The sequence below is a fragment of the Panthera onca genome, chromosome A3 (assembly GCF_046562875.1).
Source record: "Panthera onca isolate mPanOnc1 chromosome A3, mPanOnc1 haplotype 2, whole genome shotgun sequence".
NCBI lineage: Eukaryota > Metazoa > Chordata > Mammalia > Carnivora > Felidae > Panthera > Panthera onca.
This window is the reverse complement of record NC_138341.1, coordinates 30,288,980-30,303,590: the sequence shown is the minus strand read 5'-3', so window position 1 is coordinate 30,303,590 and position 14,611 is coordinate 30,288,980. Positions and strand designations below refer to the sequence as shown.

General features: G+C 40.3%; 1 protein-coding gene and 1 long non-coding RNA gene across 3 annotated transcripts in view; one reads left to right on the top strand and one right to left on the bottom strand.

The window, feature by feature from the left end:
• LOC144615960 (uncharacterized) overlaps positions 1-14,611 on the bottom strand; it is a 426,549-nt gene that overhangs the window by 53,672 nt on the left and 358,266 nt on the right. The window lies entirely within an intron of this gene.
• EIF2AK2 (eukaryotic translation initiation factor 2 alpha kinase 2) overlaps positions 1-14,611 on the top strand; it is a 34,911-nt gene that overhangs the window by 17,825 nt on the left and 2,475 nt on the right. The window contains exons 9-15 of one of the 2 annotated variants that reach the window (XM_060652565.3): positions 881-943; positions 2,741-2,863; positions 5,774-5,893; positions 8,094-8,274; positions 10,645-10,773; positions 13,352-13,453; positions 14,499-14,552. In XM_060652565.3, coding sequence (XP_060508548.3) covers positions 881-943; positions 2,741-2,863; positions 5,774-5,893; positions 8,094-8,274; positions 10,645-10,773; positions 13,352-13,453; positions 14,499-14,552 — 772 coding nt within the window. The remainder of the gene's footprint in view (positions 1-880; positions 944-2,740; positions 2,864-5,773; positions 5,894-8,093; positions 8,275-10,644; positions 10,774-13,351; positions 13,454-14,498; positions 14,553-14,611) is intronic. The other variant, XM_060652574.3, reaches the window with a different exon arrangement.

Below are 14,611 nucleotides of genomic sequence, written 5' to 3'. Positions count from 1 at the left end.
GAGCCACCCAGGCGCCCCACTGGATTGTTTTTTTGACCTGAAGAGAAAAACGAGGACGTAATTATAAGTCAGCCGTGAGGGTGAGGTGGCAGTAGGAGCCATTATGAGCCACCGATATATTCTGAAGAGTAGGAGGTGTGTCAAGGAAAGATGATTCCTGATGTGGGTGTTTGGGTGGAGAGAAGACAGATGTACATGTGAGGTGATCCAGACATCAGCCATTGGTTATCGTGGCAGTGAGGAGGGTGAGGAGAATCTGCAAGACAGACCATACGAGAAGAGTGGGCAGGGTTTGAGGGAGTATGGTTCCAGTAACTGGGGGAAGAAGCAATGGAGAAAGGATTTTAAGACTATTCCTTGTGGGTGAGATGTAGATGGGAATCAGGCATCATGGCTGATGGCCTAACAGCTGATGGTGTTAGGAACCTGAGGGCTTAAAGGGAAGATAGCAATTTGAAGAGGTTTAGTTTTAAGTGGGGTTTGAACTTCCAAAAGCAGGTGTCATGGCCAGTAAGGAATAAAGTACAAAGGGTAAAATGACCGGAATGACAGTGCAAGCAGATAGAAGTCCTTTGGTTCTGAGTCTGGAGGGAGAAAAAGGGAGGCTGGGGCACACCAGCAATAAATGTGTTCAGGCAAAAATAATAAATAAATAAATAAATAAATAAGGAATCAGAAAAGGAATGAAAAATCATTAGTTGACAGAGGAGAACTGTTAAGTTTATTGTTTTATAAAGGAAAAGGTGAATGCTTTCAACCCTGTAATTCTAATAGTTGACTGAATATATAAAAAAAAACTAGTGTGTGACATAAAACCTCTTCTAACGTTATATTTGATTTCAATTTTATTTGAGTTTCATATTCTTGTCTTAAATCTTAGAAGTTTGGCACCTACATTTAACTCTCCTGTGACAAAAGACAGCAGGTGTTCTGTGGAACTCAGGTAAGAGGGAAAGCTGTGACAAAGAATCTGGTTACAGATATGTTCGCCCCTTCGACAAAAGTTTCTTAAGGGACTGTTGTTCGTCAGCCAGGCTAAATTATATTTCTACCTGAACAGTTTAATTTTTTAGTACACTCAGATCCGCAAAGGATCATTGTCTCCTGGAGACGGAAAGTTTAGATGAATCCAGATGGAATGTGGTGAGTGTAGATCTACTGGGTAGTTATGTGAATTTTTCTGACATCCATGGACGTTTTTAATATCGAAGGTAAATATTTCTATAAACCAATGATTTCTTAGAAAAGACTCTTGCAGGAATCCGAACAGCTCCACTTGAATATGTTTTCCACTTTCCAGCTGCATTCCAGATTTCACTTTGGAAAAAGGTTCCCCTTGTGGTAGATTGCATGTTTGGGTTTGAATAAAGTATCTAAAAAAAAATGAAGCCTATTTGCAATAGGAGGACACTGAATACAAGTTTAAAAGAATCCGCAAACATTTCATAAGTCCCTAATACACACCTGGCACACTTTTGGGCATTGGATTTAGAGTGGAACAAATAGAAACATCTTCCGCCCTCACAGTTTTGTGGGGAGAATAATTCCATGAAAAATCTGTAATTACCACGCATGGTCTTAGAAGCAATGACATGGTAAGAAGTGGAAATAGGAACCTTGGGTTTAGTGTGAGGGGTGAAGCAAGGCTTCCTGTGGGGTCACTGGTGTGGGGGCGCCTGGAGGATGAGTTAGGACAGGGAGGTGGAGAAGCTCTGTGGCTCTGCAAAAGAGCCACATGTGGAAAAGTAAAGGTAGGAAAGGTAGGTGAGTGTTCAAGGAGCAGAGGCTGTGTGCTTGGAGTGCAGGGAACAAGGACACGGTGCCATGAGACAGGCTGGGCAGGGAAGTAGGAGACTCCTTATGGGCCATCTAAGGACTTTCTGGCTTTGGCTTAATGAAAAGGAGGCTATTGGAGAATTTAGGCAATAGAGAGACATGATCATACTCCATTTTTTCACACTGGTTGCTGTGTGGCTCATGAAGGAGCCTGATAGAAGGTTGGACTAGTGTATAGCTGTTGGAGATGAGGAAAGTGGGTGCATACCAGTGATAGGTTTTGGAAGTAGAATTGGCAGGGCTTAATGATGGAATGCAGGACAGGAGAGAGAGGGGAACCCCAGGTAGTTACAGACCTAGGCAGGCTCAGAGAACATGCTCATTTCTCTTATGACAGCTTGGTGATAGCTGTGGAACATAATACAACACTTCTCTCTATTTTTTTTGTTAAAAAAATTTTTTTTAATCTTTATTTTTAGGGAGAGAGACAGAGACAGAGCTCAAGCAGGGGAAGGGCAGAGAAAGAGAGAGACACAGAATCCAAAGCAGGCTCCAGGCTCTGAGCTGTCAGCACAGAGCCCGACGCGGGGCTTGAACTCACAAACCGTGAGATGATGACCTGAGCTGAAGTCGGACACTTAACACACTGAGCCACCCAGGCGCCCCATGGCACTTCTTTCTAAAGTTTTATACTTGAGATAAAATTATCATGGCTTTTGTACCAGCCAGAAGTTGAACGTAATTACCAGAGGTGGTCTGTTATTTTGGGAGCAGGAGCAGGAGTAGCTATCCTTTGTGATTCAAGAGTTTCTGTGGAGTAGACTCTTCTCATTTAGAAGGAGAGAGCCATGTTTCTTGTAGAGTCCATTTTGCCAGTGACATTAAGGGAAAGTGGAAGGGTTGGGAGGCTGGGTGGGCAGTGACCATTGAACCTCAGAATAACCATGTATTTTTATCTTTTAAGGTTTACCAGTGATTTTACAGAAATAGAACCAATTGGCTCAGGTGGATATGGCCAAGTTTTCAAAGCAAAACACAGAATTGATAGGAAGACTTACGTTGTTAAACGTGTTAAATATGATAGCGAGTAAGTAGTAAATGTTTTATTTCTTTGAATGAGGTGTGTGAACCTGCACTATTCTTTTTTTTTTATGTTTCCCTCTTCTTCCTTAGCATATTATTTAGTTTTTTCTAGTCTTCCTTAAAAATGTTGCTCTATCATCAGGGGCTTGGCTTACTGTGAAATGACCTCACTTTACTGTGGTTATTAAAAAAAAAAAAGAATATACCATTGATCATTCTTTTGAGCTTGTCTTGGTGAAAACGGAAGTAATAGAATCATCTGGCTCACAGTGACCTTTGAGATTTTCTGGTCTCCTCTCCTTTGTTGGAAGGACTAGGAGACTGAGACCCAAAGCTGGGAACTGATTTGTCAATAGGTGACTGTTTGTCTATTATTGCATCATACACCACTCCAAAATGTAGTGGCTTAAAAATAACAGGTATTATTATCTCTCATGGTCCTCTGAGTTGGCTGTGGCCATCTGGGCCATCCTCACACGGGGTCTCTCACGCATTTGCTGTCAGAAGTCATCTGAAAGCTTGGCTAGTGATGGCTGTCGCACATGGCTAGCAGTTGATGCTGGCTGTGGGCTGGAATTTCAGCTGTTAACCAGAGCGCCTCTACGTGGCCTCTTTATGTCACCTGGGCTTCTCACAACCTAGTCGCTGCATTCCAAGAAGGATTGTCCTCAGAGAAAGTCATCCCAAGAGGGAACAGCAAAGGCTGCTTTTGACCTAGTCTTGGAAGTTCCACATAATATTGGTTAAACAACATCACTGAGGCCAGCTCAGACTCAGGTAGAGGGCAAATAGACTCTACCTCTTAATCTGAGGAGTGGATGTATGTATGGGGAGGACACGAATTGATGACCATCTTTGGATGCTACCTACTATGGTAACAAGGTGGAGATTTAGAACTTGTTTTCTGGAATGCTGATCCATTGTGTTCCCACTATAACCCCTTGCTCCCCATGTTTGTTTCCTGTATTATCTGCACCCACTTACTCCCACCCTTCCCACTTACTGGATAGAACTCCTTCAGAAAAGAGAACATGTGGGAAGGAAGTATTAAATCACAAGCTCACCGGTTCACCAATCTTGCTAGTTGGTTTCTGACAGTTGGACTATGTATAACTTGGTAGACCTATCCCTCAAGGACTAGGGAAGGATATGGGGAACAGATATGAGCTATGGAAAATGACATGAGTAAAGGAGAAGCAGGCGTGGAGTCCTGGCCATTCCTCATCTCAGCCAGACACACCTACTTCCCTTCCCACGGACAATGCCTTGCCTTATCCACCTGGCATCAAAACAAGCCTTTTTTTTCCGTTACATTATTTTGCTTAACATGAATGAAGTGTTGTTCTTTCCATTCAGTAGCATTTTTCTTAATGGTAATATGTAATGATGATAAGAGTACAGTATGTTGGACATTTTTAGTAGCTTCATAAATTGGTATAACACAGTTAAAAATATACGTGGAGGGGCACCTGGGTGGCTCAGTCGATTAAGCATCCAACTTCAGCTCAGGTCACGGTCTCGTGGTTCGTGAGTTCAAGCCCCACAACAGGCTCTGTGCTGACAGCTCGAGCCTGGAGACTGCTTCAGATTCTGTGTCTCCCTCTCTGTTTGCCCCTCTCCATGCTTGCGTTCTCTGTCTCTCAGAAATAATTATTAAATTAAAAAAAATATACTTGGAATATTTATACACCTTGACCCGTGGATTTCCCATCTGGGAACCTATTCTAAGGATATTATCCAAATTGTGGAAAAAGTTATACAAGAAGATGTAAATCACTGTGTCATTATAACAGTGAAAAATTAGAACAAACTAAAGGTCCAGCAACGAAGAAATGATTACGTATGTTTTGTTCTCTCCCCTGTTCGATGGCTAAGCTTACATAAGGAAAATATTCAGACATGAAATGATATGATGCTGGAATTTGCTTCAGAATAATCCAGGGAAGATGAGGGAGTGGGTGAGAGTACAGATGAAACGAGATTGGCCAGGAGTTAATAACAGTTTCATTTGGGTAATGGCTAGTTCATGAATCTATTTGCTCTACTTTTTTATACTTTAGAAATGTTACATTAAAAAGTTTACATGATGGTTATACAAATTGTGTAACAAGGAAAATGGTAAATATAACCTGTTATGTGGAGAAATAGGATAAAAACTATATATAAGTATATAAAAATGTATAGGAAGAAAGACTATAAGAAACAATCCAAAACAATAACTGATTGTGTTAGGGCTGTTGATGCATGAGTACTTTTTTTCCCTTTATTTTTATAAATGTTACGTCATGTAGTTATGGAACTTTGCAAATTAGAAAATGGAATTGTAAAATGTTTGCTTATCTTTTCTCCTCATTGAAATCTCAAATTTATTTATTCCATGTAGCATAGCATTTTCTCAGCCCTTGACTCCAGATCACTATAAAGCTCCCACACATACAGTGAAGTCTTGCTTTCTCTGCATAGATATCTCCTTTGTGTATTTCTGTTATACACTTAAAATTTTGAGTTAGGTTCATCACGTTGCCTATGTTGCCCTTGCTGCCCTATTAGGGTTTGCTTATGAAATCCAAAGTGATTTCAACACAAGGCTAAACAAAATATGATGTATGAATTAGCAACCAAAAATTGCTTGACTGGCATTTCAAAGATGACTACAAATGGCTTTTAAAATGTCTGATGCTTGAACTTGATTAAGTCACTGCTTTTTCTCATGTTGAGAGTGAGGACAGCCATGTTTTTTCTGTGTGTTCAGTTTTTCCTTTCGAGTACTCCTGGCCTCCATTCTAAAAACTCAGTGTGTGGGAACTACGGCAACTGTTTCATAAGGGAGCATAGGTAGTTGTCTTCTGTCACCTGACTTGTAGTTCATAGCAGGGATGATGCTGACACTTTTATGTTCCCTGTTTCTTTAAAGCAGGAAGGCAGAGCGTGAAGTAAAAGCTTTGGCAGCTCTCGATCACCCAAATATCGTTCACTACTACAGCTGCTGGTTTGGCGATGATTACCATTCTGTGGACAGCATTAACACTTCAAGGTAACTAAAAAGAATTCTCATAGCCCTAACAGGTTGGAAGAAACTGTTATTTACTAGGTGTAGGCCAGAAGATAAGGCCATTAGTTATTACATTTAATAATCACCAACCACACGGGGCGCCTGGGTGGCTCAGTCAGTTAAGCGTCCGACTTCAGCTCAGGTCACGATCTCGCGGTCTGTGAGTTCGAGCCCCGCGTCGGGCTCTGGGCTGATGGCCTAGGGCCTGGAGCCTGCTTCCGGTTCTGTGTCTCCCTCTCTCTCTGCCCCTCCCCCGTTCATGCTCTGTCTCTCTCTGTCTCAAAAATAAATAAACGTTAAAAAAAAAAAAATTTTTTTTTAAATAATCACCAACCACAAACACCGTTTGAGACAATAATCTTGTCCTTGCTTCTATCCTTTGCTCCACACTTGCTTAAAAAAATTTTTTTATTGTCCTCAACTGTTTTATTTTTTTAAATGTATACCTTTTTTTTTTTCAGTTTATTTATTATTTTTAGTAACCTCTACACCCAGTGTGGGGCTCGAACTCACAACCCCAAGATCAAGAGTTGCATGCTTTTCTGACTGAGCCAGCCAGGTATCCCTGTCCTCATCTGTTTTGAAAATCTCAGGTTTAGCTTTTTGTCTCCATTGTTTAATTTGTAGGCTTGCTCACTTACCCCGGCTTCAGGCTAGGCTGTACATGCAGTCTTAGGAAGAAGGTTTGAACACATTATGGATGCTACAGCTGGAAACCCCTCCTCAGCTGCCAACACTTTTATGTCCCTCTCAGAGACTCCTGATTGTTGGGGTGCAGTTAAGTGGTCTGTCTCTCTCTGTCTCTCTCTCTTTTTTAATATTTTAAGTTGGCTCCATGTCCAACGTGGGGCTTGAACCCATGGCCCTGAGGTCAAAAGTTACATGCTCTACCAACTGAGCCAGGCAGACACCCCAAGGGGTCCCTTTTGAATACAACCACACCACTTACAGTGGAGTGGTGGGCATTGAAAATAATTTAAGACCAAGGAGGTACCCCACCTTGCATCACTCATGCTTTGTCTCAGGTAAGACCCTGACAAAGGACTGGAGGGCTCTAAAGACCTGGCATCTGCTTCTGAAAAGTCAGCCAGTGTTTCTTGGGGACTGTCCTCACTGAAATCCTGAGGACAATGAGGGTCTGTTCATTCATCGACTCCCACCCCCAGCACCAGCTCCATCCACCCCAAGTGACTGAGAGCTTTATCATTAGTTTCAGGACTCATCCACCATCAGCATACAGACAGGACTTCTTCAGCTTTCAGCAGATTTTTGGCTTTCTTTTCCTATTTTCTAACCAACATAAGTTTGAAGAAAATAAATTAATATTGAAGCCAACTTAGTTTATAAAGCAAGATAAAAACATGGTTAGCAAAATTAGTCCTCGCAAGTATATGTCAGAGCAATTTGTTGGCATTTCTCTTTGAGAAACGATCCTTACACTATTGTTTTCGATTTGTTTTTCCTGTATTTCTCTCTCCTTAAACTAATAACCCCCATGACAGCAAGGATAGTATCTAATTTGTTTTCTCATCTGTAGGTGACTGTTCTGGGCCTTTCACAAAACAGATGCTCAGTAGGCCAATAGTGAATTAAAATGTTCCAGAATTACTTTATGTAGTAATGCAATTTGGTTTTCCTTAATTCCATTGTATTGGTGTTCCTATTCCTTTCTACTAGCAAAGGTGATCAAGGACCCTTACCATTAGAGAATGGGCAGTGTCATACTTTGTAAATTACTTAACAAATAAAGCTCTGGACATTTGGGAACTTACAATTTAAATCAAAAATGATTTATTTTATTTTGATTCAAGTTTATTACATTTAGATTTTCATGTTTTTTTAAGTTTATTTACTTATTTTGAGAAAGAGAGAGCATGTGTGTGCACATATGTGAGCAAGGGAGGGGCAGCGAAAGAGGCGAGAGAGAATCCTAACCAGGCTCTGTGCTGACAGCTCAGAGCCAGATGCTAGCAAGATCTCATGAACTGTGAGATCATGACCTGAGCCAAAATCAAGAGTCAGACACTTAACCGACTGAGCCACCCAGGAACCCCTAGATTTCTGCTTTCAGACATGTTTTGGGATTCTTAAGAAGATGAAGTATAATTTTAAAAAGAAATGTTATTTTTTTATAAATTTCTTTTTACTGCTATTTGTAATATACTGTGAATTTTATATCCAGACCAAAGACTAAGTGCCTTTTCATCCAAATGGAATTCTGTGGTAAAGGGACATTGGAGCAATGGATTGACAGCAGAAGAGGCCAGACACCAGACAAACATTTGGCTTTGGAATTGTATGAACAGATAACAGCAGGTGTGGATTATATACATTGCCAACAGTTAATCCATAGAGACCTTAAGGTAAATGAAAATGTACTTTGTTAGGAATTGATAAATATGATTTAGTAATTTTATTTTTTTTAAATTTTTTTAATGTCTGTTTTATTCTTGAGAGAGAGAGAGAGAGAGACGGAGTGCTAGTGGGGGATGGGCAGAGAGAGAGGGAGCACAGAATCTGAAGCAGGCTCCAGGCTCTGAGCTGTCAGCCCAGAGCCCGACACGGGGCTCGAACTCACGGACCGCGAGATCATGACCTGAGCTGATGTCAGATGCTCAACCGACTGAGCCACCCAGGCACCCCTATGGTTTAGTCATTCTAAAAAGTATCTTCTGTAGTTTTAGAATTGATTAACAGTCCTGAGGAAATAATATCTCTGATCCTCTGAAGTTAGAATGGATCTAGATCTTGCCCCAAATACCATTCCCATAGGACCATTCAGAGGATCTTCAGGACAAATCAATTTATTGAGACAGTGAGCCTATATATACTCAGGCTTGTTTGAGAAGCAGAAGGGACTCTGATGACTGGCTTTGGGAACATGATTCTCCCAATTTCTCAGTCATTACTCTTTTTTTTAATATTTATTTTTGAGAGAGAGAGAGAAAGTGGGGGAGGGGCTGACAGGAGGGGGCCAGGAGATCCAAAGCAGGCTCCGTGGTGACCGCAGAGAACCCAATGTGGGGCTTGAGATCATGACCTGAGATGCAGTTGGATGCTTAACCAAAGGAGCCACCCAGGCGCCCCTATCAGTCATTATTCATGACGGCAATCATAGCTACTGGGTCCAGAGTCTAGAACTTTCCTGGCATTTGGTTAGACATTTCTACCCCGTGATTGGAAAATTGTAATCCAAAACTTGTAACACACAGCATACCTTTGTATTTTTATTTTCTGCTGGCTTTCTAGCTTCTTTCATGGTTGAGATGAGCTGTTTTCCCATTTTACCTCCTCATCAAAATCAAAGAAGACAGAACAGCTTTTCACAGCCTCCCTCACTCTCTCTTCCCTGTGACTGGCCTCCTTCCATCACACTTTGGCCATGCTGAATCCTATCACGGAGGCTTTGCTCCTCTTCTTCTTGCGTGGAACATTCTCCTGCTTGTCTTCTTTGGTCTCAGGCTCTTCAGGTAGCCTTTCCTGATGACTCTGGATCCAGGAGAAGCACCTTTTCTGTGTAGATCTTGGCTGTTTGCTTACCCCACCCATCTAAAACAGTCAAGAATAAGGATGAAACAAAAGAGTTTCTTGAGTAAAAGAAGGACGCTTAGTTGTAGTTGTTGGGCCTACATAGGAATAATTGGCCCATAAAAGATATTGTGTCTTTGGTCTTCCCAGGAGCTGGATGGCCAAGGCCTTTGTGTTGGAGTCCACCTACTTTCATCTGCTTTAATATCTGAAGGTGCTCTTTGAAGTTGGAATGTCGTAAGAACTGTGTTCAGAAAAATACATTTCGATTGGCTATGCCTTCACCTTGGAATAGGTGATATATGTATATATATATATATATAGTTAAATAACAAATTAAGCACATTTATTTACTTGTAAAGTAACCTGCAAATAAATGCAGAAGTTTGGGTATTAACTCCCAGGCTCCCCTGCTCTGGATGAATTCTCGAAACTGACGGGTGCTGACTGGATGTTCCTTTCTCTAGCACGTCTCTTGCCCGTTCTCTCCTGTACCCCATACTTCCTGTTGCCCTGTGTCACAGTGTTCTTTTCTTGTGTCTGTTTGCAGACGATGTTTGCTCCGTGTCTGTAGTTGCTCAGAGATCAGACCTTAATTCTCCTGAGCCTTCTTTCCATCTTCCAACTTTTCTAGCTTCTCTACTACGGTTGCTGCATGCGCTATCTTACAACATTATTGACAAGAGACTCATTCTGAGAATCTCAAACTTAGAAGAGATCTTAAAGGTGTCGACTTCAATCCCCAACAGATCCTGGACTCATACTTGCAACATTTCTAACAAGTGGGTGTCCAGCCCCACCTTGAATACTCTCTGACATGGGGACTCTCAAAGTCCCATTCCTTGGACCACACTGTTAGTTTATTAGGATATATTAAAGCAAACCTTTGGGTTTTTTCTTCCCACCAGTCCTGGATCCATCCCTTTGCACCGTACAGAGTGAATCTACCTCACATTAAACATGTCTTCAGAGATTTGAAGGCAGCAATGCCCAAAGCCTTCTCTTAGAGAAATCCTTACTTCTTCAACTGGCATTTTAAAGACGTGTGATATTAAATACCCTGTTTGGGGCTACCTGTGTAAGGGTAAATGTCTTATAAGGAAATATAAAAATAGCCCTTGTTAAATGTGATTTGGATATGTGTTAACAGTCCGTCAAATTGGTGCTTATAAATTCAATATTGGGTTTTTTTCTTTTTTTTGTAGCCAGGTAACGTGTTTTTGGTAGATACAAAACAAGTAAAGATAGGAGACTTTGGACTTGTGACATCCCTGAAAAATTACGCAAATCGGACAAGGAATACAGGAACTCTTCGATACATGAGCCCAGAACAGGTGAGGTCCCTTTCCTTTCTGTCTATATAGTTTTCATTTCTTTTGTATTTGTAATTAGAAAGATAACAGACACCTCTTATAAAATTAAAACATCCACAGAAGAAAGTGAAAAATTCCCTTTAACCCAACTTTCTATTCCTACTCTTCTCATAGAGTCTGTTGTTTATCCTTTTGGATCATTTTCTGTGAGTTATAGTCATTTATAAACACACATTTGTATATATATGCAGACTTTTTGCACAAAAATATAAAGAGATGTTTCTTTTTTTTTTTTTTTTAAATTTTTTTTAATGTTTATTTATTTTTGAGACAGAGAGAGACAGAGCATGAATGGGGGAGGGGCAGAGAGAGGGAGACACAGAATCGGAAGCAGGCTCCAGGCTCTGAGCCATCAGCCCAGAGCCTGACGCGGGGCTCGAACTCATGAACCGTGAGATCGTGACCTGAGCTGAAGTCGGACGCTCAACCGACTGAGCCACCCAGGCGCCCCTAAAGAGATGTTTCTATAACTGACTGTACTGTTATTTTGTGGCTTTTTTTTTCACTCAACAATGTATCATAATCTTTCCGTACCAGCACAGATGGATCTGACATCCATTTTAGCAACTATATTGTATACTGAAGTATAGCTATACCATCATTTATTTAACTGTTTCCTTATTGATGAGTGTTTATTTAGGCTGTTACCAACTTTTTACGTGTTTTCTGCTTATCTTTGACTCTAAAAACACATATTTCTTTTTTTTTTAAGTTTATTTATTTATTTTGAGAGAGAGTGTGCTAGTGAGCAGGAAGAGGGGCAGAGAGAGAGAGGAAGAGAGAGAGAGAGAGAGTGAGAGAATCCCAAGCAGGCTCTGTGCTCAGTGTGGAGCCCGACACGGGGCTCGATCCCACAATCATGAGATCATGACCTGAGGCAAAATCAAGAGTCCACCAGTTAACCAACTGAGTCACCCAGGTGCCCCTAAAAATGAGTATTTCCATGATAATCTGTAATAGATTCCTTTAAGTGAAATTACTGAGTAGGCTGACAGGTGCATTTCAAATTTGGTAAATACTGTGAAATTGTCATTCAGAAAAAAGTGATTCTATTATGCCCTCCTCCCAAAGTGTAGGAGAATGCTGCTTTCTCCTTCACACTCCCAACCAGACTAGGGTGCTAGCAGACTGCATTTTGGCCTCAGTGATGAATGAGGCGTATCCTGATGTTTTAGTTTGCATTTTTCAGATTTTTAGTAAGGTAGGCCATCTATATATGTATGTACTTACCACTTTTCTGCAGATTTTCTATTCATGTGCTCTCCTCATTTTTCTTAATTAGGTTATCTGTTCCTAATTTCTTTGTAAGGAATATTTATATATTTTGGATATTGATTCTGTATCTGTTAACCATATTACAGAAATGTTCTTGTATGACAACTTAAAATCTTCTATGCTACATTTTAAACAAAGAAATAACAAGAAACCATCATCAAGGAAAACATTTGAATGTTTGTCTTATGTGTAGTTTCATTACTCTAATAGTCTCCATTTTTGGTTGATAGCTTGTTGTCTGTTTTCATCTTTTTGATGTTTGAGAGCCTAGGGTAGAGAGGAAATCCACCTTTTCCCCTTGCGGACCATGTGGCATAAAAACATAATTTTTTTTTGTGGAATAGGAAAGTGGAAGACAAACTTTAACTCCTGCACCCTGTATTGTCACCCTAAAATATTTTTGAAAAAAATCATTCCTCATTGTGCTTTTCATTTACTTAGTGGTTTTTAAACTGAAAAGCATTTTATTGAGAAATAATTTATACATCATGAAGTGTATGTATTTTAAAGGTACATTTGTCATTTGACAAAGGCATCTATACCTGGGAAACCCATACACTTGCGAAAATGTAGGACATCTCCCTCGCCTGTGAAAATTCCCTCAGGCCCTTTCCAGTCCCTCCCTCCTTCCCAGAGGCGGCCGGTGCTCTGATTTCTGTCACCACAGATTAGTTTTCCCTGTCTTGAGCTTCATATGAGTGGAATCATATTTTATGTATGATTTTTTTATTGTATTTGATTACTTCAGTCAAGCTAATGTCTGCTGGAGAACCTCTGGTGGTTGTTTATACCAGCAGATTATTCCTTTTCATTACTGAGTACTATTCCATTGCCTGAATATACCACAGTGTGCTTCTCTATTCTTCTGATGGTCATTTGGATTGCTTCCAGTTATAGAACATTATGAATACATACGAACATTTGCATGAAAGCCACTTACTGGGAACTCTTAACTGTTTCGCCTCCTGCATCTTATTGAACACTACTGTCAAGCTCTGAGGCTGAAATTTTTGTTATCCCCATTTTATGGCTGAGATTATTCCACCATTGATGGTTAATTTACATGAGTGATGCAGCCAGTTGGTGACACATTTGAACCAGGGCAGTGAGACTCCACAGATCTTGCTAATAAACACACATTGTTACATGATATAAGATAGTTTGGTCAAATAGCTGTTTTGGTTTCAGAAGCCATGGATGTTTATATCAGGTATCAGTAACAAATATATCAGTAACAAATATAAACATATTTTGGTCTCTTTAGATTTCTTTACAAGAATATGGAAACGAAGTGGACATCTTTGCTTTGGGGCTAATTCTCGCGGAACTCCTTTACATATGTCCCACTGTTTCAGAAACATTACAGGTAAATAATATCACAAAAAAGAATTAAGCAAAAAAAATTATTAGCAGTCATCTCCAAAGTGCTGCTACAGTAACTGCCCTTATGTGAGGATAGACTTGAATATATTAGTATTGACTGGGAAGGAAATATGGATTTAATCTTTCACACAGTTGGGCAACCAAAACTTTTTGCTTCAGACCAGAAACTTTGGTCTTCTTTTGAAGGTGTGTACATCTCACAAAACTAAAGCTGTTTCTTATTTGAGTCAGTCAGTAAAATTTTATTGATTGCCTGCTTTGCCTAAGACACTGTGCTAAGTGCTACAGGGTTTTAAATGTGAATAAGCCTCGTTCTCATGGAGCTTTTATTTTAGAAGGGAAGATACTATAAGAGAATGCTCTACATGTTTTTGGGAAAAGACACGAAGTCTTGGGGAAACAGGACAGAGATCTTTCTAGCTGTAGGGATTTAGGTTTCATGGGGTATTTAAGTTGGGCTTTGAAGGATTGGTTGGCTTCTAATAGTCCAAAATAGAAGAAAGATCATTCCAGCCTTCCTTGTGCAGAGGGTGGGACTAGCAGACAGAATCATTTTTCTTGGAGTAGTAAGTAACAAGGAAGGGATGGTTGGCCCACTGGAGAGATGTGTTGGGACTAAATTAAGGCAAGATTATGGACTTTCTTATGGGGGCAGTGGGGAACTGCTAAACGTATTAGGCAACCGGAGGGATATCTTGGTCTGAAGCTCAGTAAAGGGACTTGCTGGAGCCAACAGCCTTCCCTGGACAGCAGGGATAATGAAAACACCTAGCACGTAGGATGCCAAAAAGGATGAAGGGAAGTAATGCAGATGACGCTCTTAGCACTTCAACATGTTGATGTTAAGGATGGGGAAAGGTGGGAGAGGAGAGTCCTGCTTGCCTCTGGGCCAAGAAGCAAGTTTGGTTTTCCTCCTGAGTGAATAACTTCCTCATGAATATATATATATATATTATATATATATATATATATATAATATATATATATATATATATATATGTGTGTGTGTGTGTGTGTTTTATTTTCAGATTTTTAAAGAGCTAAGGGACGGCAAGTTCTCAGATGTATTTGATGGCAGAGAAGTAAGTACTTGAAAATAATCAGACTTTTATTCATTTCAGTGTTCTATTTATTAGTATTG